Source organism: Lepidochelys kempii, chromosome 7, assembly GCF_965140265.1.
Source record: "Lepidochelys kempii isolate rLepKem1 chromosome 7, rLepKem1.hap2, whole genome shotgun sequence".
NCBI lineage: Eukaryota > Metazoa > Chordata > Testudines > Cheloniidae > Lepidochelys > Lepidochelys kempii.
In genome coordinates, this window is record NC_133262.1 from 108,117,547 (window position 1) to 108,140,135 (window position 22,589).

The 22,589-nt window shown below is 43.7% G+C and overlaps 1 protein-coding gene across 5 annotated transcripts in view; it reads right to left on the minus strand.

Annotated features, from left to right (window-relative positions):
• WDR11 (WD repeat domain 11) overlaps window positions 1-15,385 on the minus strand; it is a 72,653-nt gene extending 57,268 nt beyond the window's left edge. For 3 of the 5 annotated variants that reach the window (XM_073354200.1, XM_073354199.1, XM_073354204.1), the window contains exons 1-3: window positions 15,104-15,385; window positions 10,709-10,820; window positions 2,142-2,295 (exon numbers count right to left, since the gene is read on the minus strand). In XM_073354200.1, coding sequence (XP_073210301.1) covers window positions 2,142-2,295; window positions 10,709-10,820; window positions 15,104-15,189 — 352 coding nt within the window. In that variant the 5' untranslated portion in view covers window positions 15,190-15,385. The remainder of the gene's footprint in view (window positions 1-2,141; window positions 2,296-10,708; window positions 10,821-15,103) is intronic. The other 2 variants (XM_073354202.1, XM_073354201.1) reach the window with 1 other exon arrangement.
• Window positions 15,386-22,589: the final 7,204 nt, after the last annotated feature.

Below are 22,589 nucleotides of genomic sequence, written 5' to 3' on the forward strand. Positions count from 1 at the left end.
CTTCTTGACATATCTTGTCAACTGTAACCAAAAATCAATGATCATCCAGAAATTCCTTCCTTTCCTGCATGTTCTATCACAGGGTGGGCAAACTGTTTGGCCTCAGGGCCACATCGAATTTCCAAAATTGTATGGAGGGCCAGATAGGGGAGGCTGTGCCTCCCCAAACAGCCAGACATGGCCTGCCCCCGCCCCCATCTGAACCCCCCTGCTTCTCACCCCCTGACGCCCCCCCGGACTCCTGCCTCATCCAACCCCCCCGTTCCCTGTCCCCTGACGGCCCCCCCAGGACCCCTGCATCATCCACCCCCTTGCCACTCCCTATCCCCCCACAGACCCCGTGCCCCTGACTGCCCCGCCGCCGCCCCATCCAACCCCTCCTCTCATTCCTGACTGCTCCCCAGGAACCCCTGCCCCATCCAACCACCCCTTCTCCCTGTCCCCTGACCGCCCCAGACCCTGACTGCCCCAGGCCACCCCATCAAACCCCCCTCCTCCTTCCTGACTGCCCCCCCCGGAACCCATACCCCCATTCAACCCCCCTGTTCCTCACTCTCTGACTGCCCCAACCCCTCTCCAAATCCCAGCCCCCAACCACCACCCTGAACTCCCCTGCCCTCTATCCAACCCCCTGCCCTGCCCCCTTACCACGCTGCCAGGAGCACTGGTGATTGGCAGTGTTACAGCCGCGCCCCCCAGAGCACCAGGACAGGCAGCCGTGCTGCCCGGCTGGAGCCAGCCATGCTACTGTGCAGCACAGAGCACTGGGTCAGGCCAGGGCTCTGCAGCTGTGCTGCCTGGCAGGAGCTCACAGCCCCGCCACCCAGAGCATTGCCGGCAGCACAGTGAGCTGAGGCTGCGGGGGAGGGGGGACAGCAGGGGAAGGGCTGGGGGCTAGCCTCCCAGGCCAGAAGCTCAGGGGCCGGGCAGGAGGGTTCCGCGGGCTTTAGTTTGCCCACCTCTGTTCTATCAAGTCAAGCCCTCTCCCATATGTCTCTTCACTGACTCCTTCTACATCTGACTCCTTCTACTGACTCCTTCTACATTCAAACACTGCAGCCTCAACTTAGATTCATGGATTCATAGATATTAAGGTCAGAAGGGACCATTATCATCACCTAGTCTGACCTCCTGCACAACACAGGCCATAGAATCTTACCCACCCACTCCTGCGAAAAACCTCTCACCTATGTCTGAGCTATTGAAGTCCTCAAATTGTGGTTTAAAGACTTCAAGGAGCAGAGAATCCCCCAGCAAGTGACCCGTGCCCCATGCTACAGAGGAAGGCGAAAAACCTCCAGGGCCTCTGCCAATCTGTCCTGGAGGAAAATTCCTTCCCGACTCCAAATATCGCAATCAGCTAAACCCTGAGCATACGGGCAAGATTCACCAGCCAGATACCCAGGAAAGACTCTGCCCAGTTAAACCCAAGCACATATCAGCTCTAGTTTCATCTTACATCTCACTCATTTGCTGCCATTTGCCTGCTCCTTAATGCTCCCTTTTCCAATCCATCTTATTGCCTTTTCTATACCAGTTCCTATGCATGAAATAGTCTTCCTGTTCCTGTGTGCCAAGGAAGACAGATATAGATATTCAAAGGAATCTAGGGCATACTGGTTTAAAATACCATATTCCTTATGAATATACAATCCAATTTTAATTTGTCATATTAGTATGCTTGGACTGTAATGGCTATATAAAATGCACTTTAAATAAGAATACAGTCAAATCCATGATTAACAGCACTGTAATGCTGTACAAGTATTATTATAATGTGGACTGCAAACTGCATTAAATCCCAAACTCAAAAACAAGGAGGTTTATTTAGTGTATTGTATGAACATTTATGAATAATAAAATACTTCTTAACTTATAGCACTTTCCATCGGAAGATCTCAGAACATTTTATAGGCATTAAACAAACCCCATAGCAGCGCTGCTGGGACATCAGCATTATACCTATGTTAAAGGTGGGTAAACAGGCATACAGATTGATGTACCCAAGGTCAGACAGTAAGTCAATGGCAGGCCTGTGAATAGAATTCATGAGTCCTAGCCTCCAGTCACCACTATAACTTGTAGATAATACTGCCTCTTACAATACAACTCATTATACAAATAGCATACACCTTCCTTACCTTGGATTGGTTTTGTATGCTCCTGTATTTCACAGCGAACTGTTCCCGTTGCCACATCCCACACAATTATCTTTCCAGAGGCATCAGCAGAAGCTAAGCGCAAAGAATACGGAGAACCAATATTGTGATGGTAGTTTTCTTTAGCCCATTTAACCTGAAGGTATGAATGAAACAGGTTAAAATAGACAGTTATGTATAATAAAGACAAGTATTTAATACTTTTTAGTTTGACCCCACTAAATGGGATATAAACTATCTGAACACAGACACCAGAAGATTATGCAACACTTAGTGACATACATGTGAAATGACTACAGTTTAATAAATAGAGACTTAAACTGGCAACTGTTGTGCAAGTTTAATTATTTTAGTTTATCCTAAATATATTACCACTGTGCACAGGTATACTAAAATTACACAATAAATCAATAATTTTCCCTGCATTCATGGTTTATAATGATTCTATATACAAATATTGATAACTTTAAGGTTCCACAGTTAAGGAAAGTCAAAAAATGCCAAAATTAAGATGGCATGTGCACCTGTCTTTTTACATGTACACATTAGAAGATACACAAGTGCAGTTTTTATTGCCATCAAACATTGTATACAAAGTAATACACATTTTCCTAAAACCTTAAATGTGTGAGACAGAATATAGCATTTTTTAATTCTTATACTAATTGCCATAATGGCCAATATACGATTTAAACTTTTTATATGATAAAAAGTATACATTTTAAAAATGGTCAGCACCCAGGCATAACCCTCCCTCCAAACCTCTCTTTCTCTCAAGACTTCAAAGCCCTGCTGGTTTGTAAGAAGACAGCAATCTGTGTGCATAAATTAATCAGCTGTAACAAATGGACTGTAGTACACTGGAACACACATGCACCTTCAGAGACTTAATGAAGACTGCTCCTTCCCTGCAAGACTTAGCAGGTGCCCTCTTAAATACAACCTTTCTAAACTGTACTATCTTACTGTAACCCTCTGAGCTGCAGAGCCGGGCCCCAGGTCCCCTCAGCAGAGGGAGGAGCAAAGCTGACGTGGAGGAGCAGTGAACCGTCGAGGAAGGAGCTTTATGGTCCAGAATCTGGCCCCTAGCAAGGTTCTATGTATTGCTCTGGCACACAAGAAAAAAGCCTTAAAGCCAGCATAACTGGCTTCTTGGGGATTCCCCCAGTGAGTGTGTCATAGGTGGCTGGCATAACTCTATGTCTCCTCTCTCTTTAGAGTCTCCAGCTTACGGGGCGTTTTGAGGAAAGGGCCAGGGGTTACAACCTCCAGATGATTGCCATGCCACAATGGTCCATGGGGGCCATAGGTGGCAGGTGATAAAATAGAGCTGCCATGAAGCAGCTACCTGTACTGGATCAACACCCCTTATATTAGGACAATGCAGACACCTTCATGTATTCTCTACTCCTCAGAACAGTATGGCCAGTTTCCAGGATCTTGCTCGAAGAGCCAAGGTTAAAAAAAAATGAATGTACTATGCATATGCAGGGTGCAATTTTCAAGGGGTTCAAAGTTTGTCAAATCAAAATCAAATTTCATCAGAACAACCAAAAGGCACTTTTTGAAGAAGGGCCATGCCAGGCCAAATTTCAGTTTTGTAATTTCATCTGGACAGCTGTTCAAAAAGGTCACAATATTGTGAAAAGAAAAGGAGTACTTGTGGCACCTTAGAGACTAACCAATTTATTTAAACATAAGCTTTCGTGAGTTACAGCTCACTTCACTGGATCTCTCCACTATATTTTCCACTGCATGCATCCGATGAAGTGAGCCGTAGCTCACGAAAGCTTATGCTCAAATAAATTGGTTAGTCTCTAAGGTGCCACAAGTACTCCTTTTCATTCTTTTTTGAACCCAGTTATACTTTTGGCCTTCATAACATCCCACAACACTGAGTTCCACAGGTTGACTATGTGTTGTGTGAAGCATTTCCTTTTGTTTGTTTTAAACCTGCTGCCTACTAATCAATTGGGTGACCCCCTGGATCTTCTGTTATGTAAAACAGGCAAATAACACTTCCCTATTCACTTTCTTCATACCATTCATTATTTTACAGACCACTATCATACTCCCCACTTAGTCCTGTCTTTTCTCAGTTAAACAGTCTCAATCTTTTTAATCTCTCCTCCTAAGGAAACCATTCCATACACTTACTAATTTGTGTAGCCCTTCTCTGTACTTTTTCCAATTCCAATATATTTGAGATGGGGTGAACAGAACTGCACAGTATTCAAAGTTTGGGCACACCATGGATTTATGTAGTTGTATTATGTTTCCTGTTATATTATCTATTCCCTTCTTAATGGTTCCTAACATTTTGTTCGTTTTTTTGACTGCTGCTGCACGATGAGCTGATGTTTTCTGAGAACTATCCATGGCGACTCCAAGATCTCTTTCTTGATGTGGTTTAAATTAGCTGTTACCACTCATTTTGTATGTTACCACTCATTTTAGGATTATGTTTTCCAACGTGCATTACTTTGCACTTATGAACATTGAAATTCATCTGCATTTTGGTGCCTAGTCTAGTGAGATCCCTTTGTAACTCTTCACAGTTAGCTTTGAATTTAATGATCTTGAGTAATTTTGTATCATCTGCCAACTTTGCCACCTCACTGTTTATTCATAAATTATCTGGAAAAAGGAATATGTTGAACAGCACTGGTGCTAGTACAAATCCTTTGGGGACCCCACTTATCACCTCTCTCCACTGTGAAAACTGACCATTTATTCCTATCTTTGCTTCCTATCTTTTAACCAGTTACTGATCCATGAGAGGATCTTCCCTCATTCCATGACTGCTTATGGGGACAGTTATAATCTCCCCTTATTACTGTATTTTCTGTTTATGTAGCCTCTCTAATCTCCCTGAACATTTCACAATCACTGTCACCATCCTGGTCAGGGGCTTGATGGTGTATTACCTACTGCTATACTCTTATCATTCAAGCATGGAATTTCTATCCATTAAGATTTTATGATTCTGTTTGAGTCAATTAAGACTTTTACTACATGGGATTATGTTTGCTTTCACATATAGTGCCACTTCCCCACCAGTGTGACCTATTCTATCATCCCTATATACTTTGTATCCTGGTATTACCATGTCCCATTGATTATGATCATTCCAGCAAGTTTCTGGGATGCCTACTACATAATATCCTCATTTAATACCAGGAACTCAGGTTCACCCATGTTTGTATTTAGACTTCTTGCATTTGTATACAAGCACTTTTAAAATTTCTCAATATTTAGCTGTCTGCCTTCATGTGACGTAACTGAACAGGACTTTTTTTGTTTGACTGTTTCTCTTCAGTTCCTACATATACTTTTGTCAAAAAAATGTATCAGGTGCTGCTTCTTCACCTATGCTAGCGTCGTCTAGAATCTCTCTTTCCACCCAAAGAATCACCACCCTCTACACACAAACCCTAGCCCCTTTTAGCTGTCTCTGACCATTGTTTTTGAAACTTTAGCACTCTAGTTGGGTTGATTTCACGAATCAGGTGGGTAGTTTGGCCAGTATGACCAAAGAGATCAATATGATAAGTTTCCAGACCAGATCACCATAATCAGATTCCAAACTCTGGTTGTTCTGATAGCTGCATCTGTTCAAAGGTCCTTCAAATATCACTGTTACACTTAGCACTTATTATACAGGACATCTCTCTTCAAAACACTTTACAAGCAACTATTAATGAAAAGTTAGAGTTTCATTTTTGCTGTAGGGTTCAAAGATTAATATTCTCATCCAACAAAATGTAAGTTGTGTGGTGTCCGGTATCTATGTATTGGATGACACAATTCTAAGCTACAGACTGTCTAAGCCTAAGTCATTTATTTTCACTAGGCATGTGCAGCATGTCTAACTCACTACCTGGCAGACTCAGCAGCAAGGTTTATGGAGGCAGGCTCTGGAGTGGGAGCAGAGCAGGTCTGGGGAAGATGAGAGGCTGAACAAATCTTTTGGGTTTTTTTTGTGGGGGGGGGGGAGTGGGGAACAGTGATGTTTAAGCAGGCGCACGAGGTGTCTGGATGGCCAAGAAGGTAGTGTATGCGTGAGCGAGTCCAGTGCTTTTGCACAAAGGCATTGGCACATCAAGGGCTCCTTGGCATTCTGATTTCAAATCCCGGGGTGCAGCAAAACAGTAGACCTTAGGCTCCACCACCGCAAGTTCCTAGCCACATCCCTGTGTCCCTCCAACCAAAACCCTCTTTGCACTTCCTCAGTCGTTCCCTGTACCTCCGCCGCTACATCCCTGCTCGCCTTTTCTCAGTTCTGCCAGAACGTTGAGGTTAATTGGGGAAGGGAGGTGAAAGATCTTTGAAACATCAGTTACTTCTTTCCACCATCCACCGCCTACACATATCACCCTCACCTTAACAACTAAAAGGGCAAGCTTGACTTTGAACAATTATATAATATGCGAATGCATACTCAAATGTAGATTTCAAACCTGTAATTACTATATAAAAAAGCCACATGAACTTTAGAACTATCACTAGCTACACTGATCACCCATGCATAACTGTTTAAACATTACAGACAAACATCGGGCAATCACTATTAGCAATCTGACATTACACACCAATAAAAAAACCCCTAAATATAGATACACTACAGATAATATTATTAAAGCCACACAAAACCTATATTATTCATTAGGACAAAGGGGGTAAATATATAAAGTAAACATGGCTGGACTTTAAGGATACCCATTAATAGTTCAACATGAAGATAGAGACATGTGTGCAAAAGATAGAAGGTTCGTAAGGTTAAAAAGAGGATATGTTTAATAGATTGCAGATAGTGTGTTGAAATACTTAATTGCTTATTTCTTGGCTTTTAACAGTGTTAACTGCTGGGGTATGCAGTCCAGTAACATAACATCCAACAAGTTTTTTAGGTGAAAATTCCTTGTAAATGGAGCCTATGTTATTTTCTTTGTAACAATGGACTCAGAATATGTTTCTTATGTCACTTGCAACTGTAATAGTTTTTTTAAAAAGGAATGTGGTAAGTAGACTTCTTAAATATTAAGTTCAGGAATGGAAGAAAATTATTTATGAATACATCTAGAGAAGTGTGGAAAGATCTTGGCCAGTATAATAATTTCTTATACGATGTCCACTGATCTTTAAAGCAGAAAAGAACAGAATTCCACTCCTCTCTTTTTCCTCATAAATTAGTCATTTTCCTGGGTCTGCTCCAGTTAATAAAAGAGATGGTGGTTTTGAAAAATGATCTAATAAATTATATAAAGACTGCAGGGACTTTAACATTTAGCTTACTGTTGAAATAGTATAACATCAAAAAAATTTGCTGGAAAATATGGCTATCCTGATGCAGTTATAATGCTATCATTATAAGGCAGAAGAGTTGACATAATATATAATTATATCGGTTATAATTTATTAACCAACTTATGTTTAACTTTTAAACTAAGCTATTAATATTGCCACTGTCCTGTTCCACTGTGTGTTTAATTTGTTGTTTGGACACTATTTTAGGTTTTGGTATTTACCTATATCTCATGACCAGTTCTGAGGACAGTCCAGCACATGTCAGGGGTGTAGGAGACTAAGACGACAATCTGCTGCTCATCCAGAGTGAGTGTCATTCATTGTAATGTCAGAGTATATAATTTTAAAACATGTTGTAAAGAATGATTTGATATATTTTCTTATACAGTATCTTGCCTTAAGAGAGTAAAGTCATTAAAAAGTGTTTTAATATACTTCATAATATACAGGTCCCCAAAATATCCATGTGGATTGGCCAATAGGTATGTTTTTATTACCACTCTCATCAGTCTCCATTTTGTGACCAACTGCAGGACGATCTCTAACCAACAGAAGTAATACCTAAATATTATGTTCAATTTAGAACAGTTATGATGCTGACTAACTATTTGTATGGTTATTTGCCAACCTCTTGCACATGTCCATATCACTTATTGCTCCATCCACTATAGAGGATAATATAATTTATTGTTCAAATTTTGGCCACATATTTCTTTGATACTCTCCATACACGTAATAAAACAGAAAGGCTTTAATCAAAGTGTTTGTGGCATAGAAATGTGTTGTCATATATGGAGATACGACATGGCACACAACTTATATAGCAGTTCCAGATGTTTACATTTGAAAAATACTCCTATCAACAGAAACAAAAATCTATATCTATATCTATATTAATCAATAGGCAAGTCAGAGACACAGCCTGGCAGTATCAGAAAAATGGTGGATCTAAACTTAAGTAGAAAATTCAGTTGCTCTCTGGTATGTTATTGCTCCAAATCTGGAGACTAAATTCAATCATTAAAATGTGACTAGAGGGATTCTTGTCCCTATTTAGATGCTAATCTTAACTATTGAGTAGCTACCAATGTTTCCATAGCAATGTAAACAGGTTTAATTTTATAATATAAAACATCCCAAAAAACCCAAACAAAGCATTAAAAAGGAGTACTTGTGGCATCTTAGAGACTAACAAATTTATTAGAGCATAAGCTTTCGTGAGCTACAGCTCACTTTATTGTAGCTCACGAAAGCTTATGCTCTAATAAATTTGTTAGTCTCTAAGGTGCCACAAGTCCTCCTTTTCTTTTTATGGATACAGACTAACACGGCTGCTACTGTGAAATAAAGCACTGTATTTGAAGAAACATAAACATGGTAGATTGCTGTCACCCCACCAAAATAAAAAGTACTCTCATGCAGTTATCAACTTTTAAATACACAAAGTTTCAGCCACCTGCAATATCTTGATAGATTTTACCTCTGAAGACAGCTGCTTTCAGGATTTGGTGATGCTATTTTAATTTATTTGGGTTGATATGTATCCAAGTGCAGAGGATCAACTATAAATGAACCTCTTTAACACTGCAAGATGGTATTCTGCACCTCACTCAAAAATATGGCAGTCTACAGAGTCAAAACAGACCACTTTTTCTTATACAGCCCACTCTCCACTATACAAGAACTGCAGAGGAGGGGTGACCACCATTCCAGTCGATAGACTGGAGTATAAGCCAAGGAGGATCTGCACTGCAGCTCCCAAACCTGCCCTCTGCTTGGCTGATAGGGCAGAGACTGGGGAATTGAACTGCATTGTCCCTCAAGAAGTGCCCCACACAAATGCTTATTAATGTTTTTCAGGGGAGGAATATTAATTTAATCTCCAGTCCTGATTTATATCTGGAAGATCTACTCTATGAATTATTTTTTTGATCTTCTATGCTATGTGTTGTATTGGACGTCAGACTAATCACAATGATCCTTTTTGGACTTGGAATTTATTAATTTGTTATGTATCTATTGTTGTAGCATCTGGATAGAACAGATTCAGTATTACCAGACATGAAATCTAACTGTCCACCAAACAGCCCTCAGCCATGCAATGCACCAATCATTCACTAATAATCCGCCAATACCCAATGGTCTAAGAAAAGATCAAACTGATGTGCCTTGTACCATGCTCTGAAGGTTGGCAAGGTCAAGCCCTGACAAACTATTTGATGGAGTTCTGAGCTGAGGAATCTCCACAGAAAACATGCGTCACCCCTTCCCCAAGACTAGACAATCCATAGATAAGCAGATTATTGCTAAAAAGAGCTCAGAATTTGTCATCTTTTTAGGGTTGTCATAATTATTGATAATCATGATGAACTGATGACTTAAGAATGTCAGCACAGTTTCATTTTCTCAGAAAAATAGGAATCCAACAAGAAAATACTCAGGAATTAAACACACACAAATACGCAAAAGCAGTATTTCCTAGGAGATAAATGTTGCAAAATGAAATTGAGGGCACTTAACTCAGCCAGTTGGTGCGTTAACTAAGGAATGCTGCTGCACAACCAGCTATCACATGGTTGCCAAAAGTAGCACTATAAGAACACCAATGACAGACGCAGACTGAACACTGAGCCAGACTTAGCTCAAAAACAATCGTGGTGCTTGATCTGCAAGGAGACTGTCTCTCTTTGGCAGGTGCCATGATAATGAACTCAGCTACCTAACTATCAGGAAAAGCCTTCCTGGTGACTCATTACTGCTATTACATTAAGCCATAAAAATAGTTGTAAGATTCAAAAATAACAGGAAAACTGCAAAAATATTTTTATGGATTGTGAAGTTAGTAGAACTGTATGTTGCCATGCATATCTCTTGTTTACAATGTTGGCCTTTTTCTAATAAGGAAAGATCAGTTAAGTCAAAAGCAAAGGAGAATTTCAATGTGTATTAGGTGTATAATAATTGGGTTTTTTTAAGGAGTGTTTCTGTTTTGACCACATCTGTATCGTTAACACACATACAGATGTTTCTCCATACATCCGAAAATATAATGGTACATAGATGCCTGTTCAATTTCAACAAATGATTGGATCTTAGCCATCAAAGAGGTCATTTTATTCCTTAAAGATTAGTTATATACCAGATTTGATGTGAAAGTCAAATTAGATAAAATGGTAGTTATTTACACTGAAATTTAGAAAAAACAACACACACAAAAGAAAACATGAAACAAATAAACTCACCTTGACAACAGTAGTTTTGTGTCTTTCCAAAACCTGTACAGTCTGGGCAGTGTTGGAATCAATAACTAGCACCAGGGACTGACACCCATATGCAATCAAACCTTGCCAGCCCCTGGAAAAATAGCAATGTTACTATCAAACAAGGAAAGAAGTAAATGTGCAGACCATCAGTAGGTGTACTTGGATTTCATGAGATTTTTTTAGCTGTAAAGTCAAACTGTAGTAGCTATGATCTATACTTCATTAGAATTTCTGTAGCTGGATTTTCAACACAACTGATATTGTGTATAATAAGTAATAAAATAAAGCTGAACTGCAACTACAGCAGCATGGTTGATTTATTTGTGATTGCTTCTATATCATATGTTTTTAAAAAATCATTGTATGACTAAAACATTGTGTTTATTATGAAGAGAGGGCTTGTGTTAACTGTAATCTCCCTCTCTCCTACACTGTGCCTCTGTTTGATCATTTTTAAAATTAAAATCATTTGGGGGCAAGAAGTGTGCCACTTGTTTGTACAACATCAAGCATGTTGTGTGCATGCTACTGGAAACAAATAAAAATAGTAAAACCTACCCAACAAAATAAAACTTGAAAACATACAAAACTCAATACCAGCACTCTACAGGGAGCAATTTTTCAATGCAAGGCTAATGTATGTCAGAGGCTGTTTAAATGCTAAAAGGGTAGGCTAAAACTTACATAGTATGGCATGCTCCTTTATAAGATATGAGATAATTCATAATTGTTGGGATATTGGTTGGTTGGTTTTTGCAGGGAAGGGGAGAAGTGACAGAGAAAAGGGGCATATTTTAAGTGAGTTTAGTAGTAGTCAAAAGTTTCGGCCTATTTGACCTCAGAGAAGAGGCTGACTGCCACATATGAGGACCACAAAAATATGAGGTTCAGCTGAATGGTTGAGGACAAACAAGAATAGGATTGGAGTCAAGGGGTTGAAGCAAAGAATCCAAAAGGGAACCAAGCACAGAACCCCAGATAATGTCCACTACTCTGAGTAAATATCGAGGAAATCAGTGGAGGGGAAGGTGTTGTCTTGACTTGACAGATATGGAAGCAGAAGTCCTCAGACAGAGGATTGGTTCAGTTATTTAAGCATGGGACTGAAAAAATCAGGCAGCCTGTTCAGTTTCACAAGCTGCAAAATGGGTATAATTTTAACCTCCCAGACAGAGCAGTTGTTTGGATTAGTTGGAGGACATACAGGGCATTGAATATATAATATTGCTTTTTATCTGCCATTTCATAGGTAGATAGGTGTATCATCTCTACAACACATAGCAGAAGGTTTCTACCATTTATGTTTGTCAACACTTACACCATATGTGGCTTGTCACACCAATAAAGGAGGCTGCAGAGAGCGAAGCCCAGCCAGTCCCACAGCACAGGTGATGGATGAGTGCTGGGTAGGACCCGACCAAAACTACCCCAGGGCCTCCACCCCCAGACAATTTACTGGGTCACAACAGGCCATAAACATTTACAAATGGGTCCTGAGCCAAAAAAGGTTGAGAACAACTTCTTTTGACCCTACACCAATATAAATATTTAACAGACAAAACCAGAAACAGTCATCGATGCACAGAAATTTAACAAAACTGAATTTGTCAAGAGCATGTTTATGATAAGTTTTCATTTGCAGGAAGTGAAACTGATCAGATCCTCCAAACTCAGTGCTGACAATTTTCACAATTATATAGCAAGTCCATAGGCGCCGACTCCGCTGGAGCACCCATGGAAAAAAAAATAGGGGGTGCTCATCACACACTGGGATGACCAGCTGTTGGCAGCCAGGGATCAACAGTTTTGCGGGTGCCTCAGAAGATGAGCTGTTTCCTGCGGGTAGCCAGCGCGCAGCTGCGATCAACTGTTTGGCGGGCAAACTCAGATCAGCTGTTTCCCACCTCCCTGCTCTGGCAAGGGCTAATTGAGTCTCACACACACACAAAAAAGCATTAGGGTTAGGCATGGGCAGGAGTGCAGGGCTATCAGCAGCAGCACAGCCAGCCCCTGCTCACCTAGGGCCGCCCCACACCTCTTGGGCTGTTGACCATGGCATCCATGTGTTTGGTTACTCCCTGGCAGCCAGGCTCAACTCCGGCCACAGCAGGCATCAGGTGACCCAAAGGAGCCCAGCTAGGCTAGGGCTGGTGCAGTGGTAGATTAGGGGGAGGAGAAGCCCTGGACCCTGTCAGGAGCTGCACTGGGGGGAGGAGGAGGGAGGAAAAGCTTTGACCCCGGCAGGAGCCACGCTGCGGGGGGAGAAGCTCCGACCCCAGCAGAAGCCACGCGGGGAGAGGGAGGAGAAGCCTCGGACCCTGGCAGGAGTCATGCTGGGTGGCGGGGGGTGGGGCGGTCAAGAGGCCCTGGACCCTGGCAGAACATTTGGGGCTGAAGTCCCTGGCACGGGAGCCCCAGCCACCCTAGTGGCAGAAGTTACAGGGCTGAAGCCCCAACCCCACTCTGTGCAGAGCTGGCCTGAGCGCCCCTCTCTCCCGTCTCCCCACACTCTCTGGCTGTGGAGAAATTCAGCCCAAATCTACCCACATTGGTATCTCCATTTCCACCATCATTACACAGCCATGAATGGATTTAGCCTAGCAGGCAGGGTCAGCATTAGCCCCATTTGCAGGTGGGATCTAGGGCACACAAAGGAGAAGTGACTTTCCCAAGGCTAAGCAGGGAGTCTGTGGCAGAGCAGAGAATCAAACCCAGAACTTCTAAGCCCGAGACCTGTGCCTTAGCCACTAGGGAACCTCCTCTGCCACTTTGAGTGTGTGGGTGGGAACAGGCACTAGACAGAGCCACCAGGAGGTGGGGAGCTTAGAGAGATGGGAAAAGGGATATGGGTGGGAAGCAAGAAGGGAGAAACATCAGGAAGGGGAGCAAGGACTTAGAGAAGAAACAGGAGAAAGGGAAAGGGGCAGGGAGAGCGAAAGGAAGGGAGAGGAGAAAGGGGCAAGGAGAGGGGAAAAACTCCCCAATGCTTGTCCCTCCCATCCACCTTCTTCCCACAGCCATCAGTGGCCTTAGCTCCCAAACAGGCGCTAAGCCGGTGTGAAGCCCAGAGCAAACGTAATGTCTTTACACTGGGATGTTAGTGAAGACAGCTTATAGCTGAATGTAATGAATTTAATATACAGATGCCCCCCGACTTACACAATCGTTCCGTCCCGGAAAGTCTTGCCTAACTAGAATTTTGCATAAGTTGGAAACATATACCTGTACATTACACAAAAATTTCCGCAACTCGAAAATCCTATTTCTAGCTTATGAAACTTTTTCCTTAAGTGCGAATTTGTATAAGTCAGGTTTTGCATAACCCGGGGAGCATCTGTACTGTAATTCATGATAATGTAATGATACTTTTCATTACTATTTTAATAATGATTACATTGTTCAGATGCCAAATGATAGACACACATTCAATAACAGACTATGAAAAGTGTATAAATATGCTGAAAATTGCCAGTTTTGGGAGGAGGCTAACCCCCCCCCCCCCAAAAGCACACATCTCTCACCTTCAAGTCAGGAAGGGGCAGAAAGGAGTGAACAGTGGGCAGGAGATGCTCAGGGGATAGGACCTAGGGGAGGGGACAGAGCAGGGGCAGGAAGAGCTGGAATGGGGAAGAGTGAGGGCAGGGCCTTGGAGAAGGGGGCAGAGCCGGGATGGGGCACCCACCAGCAAAACCAAAAGTCAGCACCTATGAGCAAGTCCCACGATATTTGGTGTCTGATTTAATGTTTCACCTCCTGCAGACAAGTGATTATGTGGGAATCTCAACTTTATATTTTCCTACTCCTTCCGTTTGTGGAAAGAAACTGAAAACATGACTATAGTGTACCCTATACCAAGCAAAGGCTCAGAAACCTAAGTCGTCAAATAAAAGAACACCTGTTTTTTTTTTAAACATGTTTAAAGCTCATGTTTTCAGTGTTTGAGGCTGCCCATGCTGTACTCTTAGAAAAGTGAGTAACAACCTTCCCAGTCGCAGAGAAAGTGGGTCAGGCACAATCCCTCGTTGACAATTGTCTCTGAAAGGCAGGAGCAGGAGGGAGGGCATAGTTCGCTCCCCCACTCCAAAGACTCTGGTCCTCTCTCTCTCTAGCGCCCAGCCTCTCCCCGAAAGGCCTCTCCCCCTGCACCCCTAGGCCAGGGCTTCCTAGCCTCTCTCCCCCACCAGCCCCCCTTCCTCCTCCGGGGCTCCAAGGCCTCCTTTCCTATTGGTTCATCAACCGACTCTAAACCAGAAGCCGCCCCCCTCCCGCCCTCCATCCCCAGCCAGGGCCCTTCACTCTCACTCCCCCACCCACCGAGCCCGGGCCCCTCACGCCCCCCCAAGCGAGGGCTCCCTTGCCCGGCCGCGCACTCACCAGTCCACCGCCCCCTTGTTCTGCGCGCTCAGGGCTCCGGTGAGGGTCCGGGCCGACAGCCGGATGTTCACCGTGTAGGGCAACATACTGTGCAGGGGGAGCCCGCAGCGGCGCGCTGGACCCCGGGCGGCGGCGGCGGCGGCCCCCCCCCGGCTCTGCGCGGGGCGGGGGTAGCCGGGCTCTGCGCGGCAGCTGGGAAGCCTCAGCCCGCCGCCTCAGCAGGAAGCGTCGCGGGGCAGTCCGCCGCCGATCCCGTTCCCCAGCGGTCCGGGCCGCCCCAGCGCCTGGGGCACTTTGGTTCCGCCGCGGCAGGGAGTCGCTGAGCGGCGGAGCCCGAGCCCCCACCTCGTGCCGCTTCTGCCTCCCCAGCTCACCCACAGCGCTGCCCCGGAGTCAGCGCCTCCAAGCAGCACCGCACCGGGGAGCCGCTTGCGCCGCCCCAGACACCCAACCTCCCCTCTCCGCGCAGCGCTGCAAAGCAGCCGCATCCAGCCGCTGCTTCCGGTCAGGTTTTCCTACATTTTTGGCAGCAGTCACTCAGAGGCCACGCGATGAACCCGTTCTCCTGGCGGGACAACACCAAAAAACACGGATCCAGCACCAGGAGCCGTCCGATTATTGACAAATTCGGGGGGGGTGGCCCAACCTCAGAGTGTACAATCTAAATAGGAAACAAATGTGGCCACTCCTATTTCAGTGGGAATATCTGGATCTTGATCCATCCTGGCCCAGTAGCTCTGGAAAAAGACTTATCTGTGATTTGGATCTTGTCATTTTTTTAAAGGCCAATTGTTTCAGCACCTACTACGCCACAACACCCAGCCTCTGTTGCACACTGCTAGAGCAGTACTGTAAAAAATAGTTAGCCGGCAGCTGAATCGAACCATTTTTGGGTTTTTTTAATCCTCATCCCCAAAATTTTACCAGCTACAGGGCAGCTATTCCAATTACACTGCAATAATCCAGATCCCCACACATCCCTCCTCACAAGGAGCGCAAAAGCAGGTATCCTGCACTTGTCTACTGTTATTAGCCCCAACCCTGGCTCCCTTTGCCACCCTGTTTGTACTTACGTAAAAACCTATTGCCATTCCTACTTAGCCATTACAACCCAGGTTCTGAGTACTGAGACATCCTAGTGCAAGAGCAACTCAAAAGCACACATTGTGTGTTTTTGCAGTGGTACTGCACCAGTTTGCAAAATAATACAGGGAAGCAAAAGGGAGGGTCCAGGTTTTCCTACTTACATAGAAGAAGCTACACTTGTTTGGTTGTTTTATTTAGATTTCTATTTGAGTGATCGCTACTAAAAATAGGCTCCATTTGCTATAGTCAGGTTTTTCAGTGCTGGGGCGCACAGGGATCCAGATTATTTTGGTGGAGTAGGGGCAGCTGCTATTCTCTATTCATGCCATGGAATTTGTGAGGCAGAGGCAAGGATCAGATAGATCCAGATGTCAGTTTTTTGTGGTGAAGTTGTATGTGGTTGTATGGGCGTTCCGTTTTTTTTTTTTTTTTTTTTGGTGCAGTGGGATTGACTAAATATTGCCTCTGGTTGCAAAGGAATTTGGGAACTGGGGGCCAAAAATTGGCAATCTCCAGCTACTGGAGTATTGTTATGCCAGTTTGCAGCAGGGCCTACATTTTGGGGTATATTAGGTGCTACTACACTTTTTCTTATTTATGTAATAAACAGTTGTTGGGCTTCCATTCAAATAGCCATCTGCGGCTTATGGTTTCTTCTATCTGCTCCTTAGGACCCTGCTCTTGGAACAAATACATGGCTGTATAAAATTGTCAGCTAAAACACTACAATGGAGAATAGAACTCAAGATCTTCAGATCCCAAAACACTGGTATTTATTCTTTGAGATGAAGTTTCTGTTTACTAGTAGTACTAACAGGACTTTTTTCTTTTTATAATCCACCACTAGGGGCAACATAATCGTACACACCTAGAGTTCAATCTGCCAAAGTACTGAACACACTGAATTCTTACTAATTGTAATTGTCCCTTTGTTGCCGGCACCCAGTGCCGAGAGGCAAAACAACAGCAGGGGTTGGTTCGCTACCCGGTCTGCTTCACCCAATAATCACAACGGGGTGGAGAAGCAGAAAAGTTTATTTGCAGCTGCAAAAAGGTACAGGGAGAATAGAATCTCAAATCCTACACACAGAGCAGGAAGTTACACAGGCTTTTATACATCCTTTCTTCAGCATACTTATCCAATAGCAAGCTGCCCTAAGTATCCATATAGCCAGCCAATCCAGTTACAAAAAACAAGGGAACTAGCTGGTATCATTTGTTAAACTATACATAAACCTGCTTTATTCAGCATTGTTCTTCCATATCTGCCCTGTTTGGCCTTGTTTCATTTCAGGCAGTCTGACTCTGCAACATATTGTTGCAGATCCTCAGCATAACTGCTGCGAGTGCCTCCAGGCGGGGGGGCCAAGGAGACTTGGGCCTAGTGCGAGGGGGCTTCATCGACACTTGGGGGCTTCCATCCCTTCGAGTTACCTAGTGGCCATGCCCCAGTGTCCCCAACATCTTTGCTAATATGGTACATTAGACTTTGTGTCCTTGAGTGTGCTGCTGTTGCTTCTCTCCCTATCCTCACAGGGTGGAAAGGAATTCCCTAGTCACATTTCTATCCAGTTCCTTCAACTGGAGTTGAAGGAGTGAAAGAGTCATCTGATCAGATACTGGGCTGAAAAAGAACATCACACAGCAGGAGGGAAGTAGAGGAAAGTGAAAGCTCTTTCCAGGTTGCATCATTTGTCTCACTGAAGAAATCGACAAGATCCTCAACAGAGAGAAAGAGGAAGCATGTGAAAGATTTTGAGGGGATATGCTAAGGAGGAGAAGTGGTACTGGCCACTCCTCCCTGACTCAAACAGGTTGAAGAAGTCAGAGATGCAGTGCTGAACGAAAAGGAAAAGCTGCAGTGAAAGAACCTTGGGTTTTATCTAAAGGTGTTTAGCAGCAGGAAAGAAAAAAAAAGAGGAAAAGGATGTAAGTTGCCAGCCAATGTTGGGGAAACAAATAGTTTGCTAAAGAGAGAGGGGGGAGCTGAAGGAGGACATCAACCTCTTGGAGGTTAGTGAGGGAAGGAGGGGCAGCAAGAAGGCGATGATGTTAATGCACATGGTGGGAAGTCCTGGGTCAGTGAACAGTATTAAAGGAGATAATGTGATCAGCGAGATGGCCTCTTCATAATAATTACTCTTGAGAAATGTCTTTCACTGCTGCAAATGTAAAACTAACTCTGTTTCTGCAGTTGGTTATCTTCTTCTAATGAGAAGTACTTCTGATGTTGGAACAGAACCTGTCATATTCTTGTGCGACTCTGTTCTATGGATGCAATGCCAATAATTAGACTATAATAGTATTATCAAATATATAGCAGTGCAGTCAGGCCCAGACCCTAAAGAATATTTAGGCAGCTAGTTCCCATTGAAGTCAGTGGTGTTAGGCCCCTAAATACCTTTGCAGACCTGGGTCTTAGTTCCGACGCTAATAATATAGCTGTGAAACCTCAGAGAGAAAAACAGCAGCCTGTCTTGAGAAAATGAGTCAAAAATGACCCTCTGGAAAATATGGGGTAAGCTCAGTGACTATCCAGTCTCTAGCATGTTGCAGCTCATCCCCCATTTCTTTATCTGTAAATGTAGTGAATTTTTAAGCAAGCTCCATTTGGGCAGAATAAGGAAGGGCAGTACACAGGAAGCTTTGGTCAAGGGCAGCTGGCCTTTAGTGGCTGTATTCAGGAGTGATAGGTTCTAGGTGGCTTAGGTCCAGGCTGGCAGCTTTCAGGTAATATTTAGCAAAATTTTGCAGCATATGATATTTACGTGCTGTGTTCATAAGCTTTTCAGAAGGAACTTTGAAGCCCAAGAGATGGAAGCTTCTTCATTTAAACTTTTTCCTTCTAAAACCACAGAAAATAAAATGCAAAAATCTACATTAAGCTTGCACAGCTAGGCCCTAATTCAGAAAAGCAGTTAAGCACATGCTTGACTTTAAACACATGAGTAATCGCATTCACGTTCAGCAGAGCACCTGCTTCACTTTAAGCATTGCAGTCAATTGGACTTTACACCCCAGTTCAGCAAAATGTGTAAGCACATGATGAATTCCATCCATATTCAGTAAAACACTTAGGGATTGGTCAGCAAATTAAGCTACATTATGTAGATCAGAAAATGCTGGGATAAAGTGAGAACTGCCAAAAGTCAAGCTGAGTTAGAATTGCGAAGCCAATTAAAACCAATAGTGAAAGGTTCTTTAGTTACGTAAATAAAAAGAGAACAAGAAAAGAAGTGGAGCTGCTATGCAGTCAGGGTGGGGGAGAAATTAAAAATTATGTAGGTATGGCCCAAAAACTAAATGCAAACTTTGCCTCAGGGTTTCAATAAGGATGATAATTTATAACATGGATGGAAAAGGCAGGATAGCTAATGGGAAAGTCTATATAGAAATGAAAATTACCACAACTAAGGTGGAAGCCACATGCACAGAGATGAATGTGCTCTAACCAGGGGGACCATCACAGGATACTTAAAGAACGGGCAAATGAAATTGCAAGTCTGGTAACAAGGACTCTTAATAAATCTATCAAATCAGGGGTGATATTGTATGACTAGAGAATAGCTAATATTGTACCTACAGGGAAACCTTCCCAACTGTAGGAACAGTTGGACAATGTAAAAAGCTGCCTAGGGAAGCTCCTTCATTGAAGGTTTTCAAAAAGAGGCTGGATAGCCATCTGTGTAGGATGGTTTAGACTCAACAAATCCTGCATCTTGGCAGGAGGTTAGACTAGAAGACCCTTGCAGTCCCTTCTAACCCTGTGAGTCTATGATTTAAGAAAAGGGGGGGGGGGATGACCCAGGCATATACAGATCTGTTAATCTGGCCTCAATAGTATACAAGGCTTTAGAATAAATTCTGAAGAAAAGAATAATAAAAGACATGAAGGTAATGGATGTAATGGGATAAGATGCAACATGGATTTAGCAAAGTTAGAATATGGCAGTATCTGGTATCTTTCTTTGGTGAGATAATGGATTTTTTTTAGACAAGGAAAATGTGATTGATCTAATCTATCTGGACTTTAGTGAAGCATTTGACATAGTGCCATATGGGAAAATATTCATTAAACAGGAGAAAATGGGGATCAGTACAAGAATTGTAAGGTGGGTAAGGAACTGGCTAAAAGTGAAATTATAACAGTTGGTGTTGAAAGAACAACTATCGGACTGAAGGGGGGTTGCTAGTGGAGTTCTTCAAGGTTCGGGCTTGGGACTGATCTTATTGAATATTTTAATTAATGACCTAGGCACAAAGTCCTACAAAAAGTGGGGGTGTACTAATGGAATTTGCTGATGACACAAAGGTGGGAGGCACTGTGAATACAGAGAAGGACGGGATATTTACAGGAAGAATTGGATGACCTTGATGACTGGAGTAATAGAAATGGAATGAAATTTAATAGTACAAAGTGAAAGGTGTTGCATGTAGGACTAAAAGAATTTCTGCTCTAAACTAGGGGCTCATCTCTTGGAAATGAGAGAGGAGAAGAAAGAGTTGGGTGTATTAATCAACCAGTTTAACTATGAGCCACCAATCTGATGTGGCCATGAAAAAGGCAAATACAATCCTCATATATCAGGTGAGGTATTTCTGGTAGAGATAGTGAAGTATCAATGCCATTGCATATGGTACTGGTGAGACCTGATCTGGAATACTATGTACAGTTCTGGTCACCCATGTTCAAGAAAGATGAATACATACTGGAACAGGTTCAGAGAAGAGATATGACTGCTCTCTGTAAATACATGGTGGGGGGTAAACACTAGGGAGGTAGAAGAGCTATTTAAAATAAAGGACAATATTGATACAAGAAAAAAGCGGTATAAATTGGCCATGAATACATTTAGGCTAGAAATGAGAATTAGGTTTCTAACCATCAGAAGAGTGATGTTCTGGAACAGCCTTCCAATAGGAGCAGTGGGGGCTAAATAGCCTTACTAGTTTTAAGATGGAGCTTGATACATTTGTGAACAGTATTACATGATAAGATTGCCTGTGATAGGAGGAGACTGGACTCAATGACTTTGTCAGTCCCATCCAGCCCTATGTCCTATGTCAGGGGAGTGCAAACTACGGCCCACCAGCTGTTTTAATCCGGCCCTCGAGCTCCCACTGGGGAGCGGGGTCTGGGGCTTGCTCTGCTCTGGCGCTCCAGCTGGGGAGCAGGATCGGGGACTGCTCCACATGGCTCCCTGAAGCAGCGGAAAGCCCCCCTCCGGCACCTACGCATAAGGGCAGCCAGGGGGCTCCACTCTGCATGCTGCCCCCGTCCCAAGTGCTGCCCCCACAGCTCCCATTGGCCAGGAACTGCAGCCAATGGGAGCTGCAGAGACGGTGCCTGCGGACGGGGCAGCATGCAGAGCCACCTGGATGCACCTCTGCCTAGGAGCTGGAGAAGGGACATGCTGCTGCTTCCAGGAGCCGCTTGAAGTAAGCGCTGCCTGGAGCCTGCACCCCTGAGCCTCTCCCCATGCCCCAAACCCCTGCCCATCCCTGATCCCCCTCCTGCTCTCCAAACCTCTCATCCTTAGCCCCTCCCCATAGCCCGCACCCCCAGCCAGAGCCCTCACCCACCCCCTCACCTCCCTCCCCCATCCCAAACCAGAGCCCCCTCCCGCAACCTAAACTCCTCATTTCTGGCTCCCAGTATGGAGCCCGCATCCCCAGCCAGAGCCCTCACCCTCTCCCTCATCCCAACCCCAATTTTGTGAGCATTCATGGCCCGCCATACAATTTCTATTCCCAGATGTGGCCCTCAGACCAAAAAGTTTGCCCACCCCATCCTATGTGCTTGAATTCCATTGACTTCAATGGAATTTAAACATGTGCTTAAATGCTTTACTGAATAGGTGTGCTTTGCTAACCTGGGGCGTATGGCTTTGCTGAATAAGAATGTGATTATTCATGTTGCTGAACTGGGGATTCAAAAGTCAGGAAATGCCAAAATGATCAGGTTGGAAATGCAGATATAACTCCACCCACTTGTACATATGCATTACGATAGTTGTATACATAATCTCATACTGTTTCTCACATAATACAATAGACTATCATACCATCATATTAACAGTTTATCTTGGTAGTTCGTGTCCAGATTTTGTGAGATGCTGAGCTCCCTGAACTCCAGGGAAGTTGAGGTCTCTTAGCACATTCTGAAGGCTTGTAGCCTCTCACAAGCCTTATTTTAAAATTGAACCAAAGGAAGGAAGATTGAGTCTGCGAAATATCAGTTCTTTCTCTTCCTAAAACTGAAACTCTTGAGATCTGCTGTCACCTTGCCTTGCACACCTAAAAGAATCTTGCTGAGAAAGGCAAAGGGAAGGAAAATGAAAAAAAAAAGTGGAAGAAATAATCACCCTCTCCCTTAACATCACTCTAGCTGAGTGTGAAT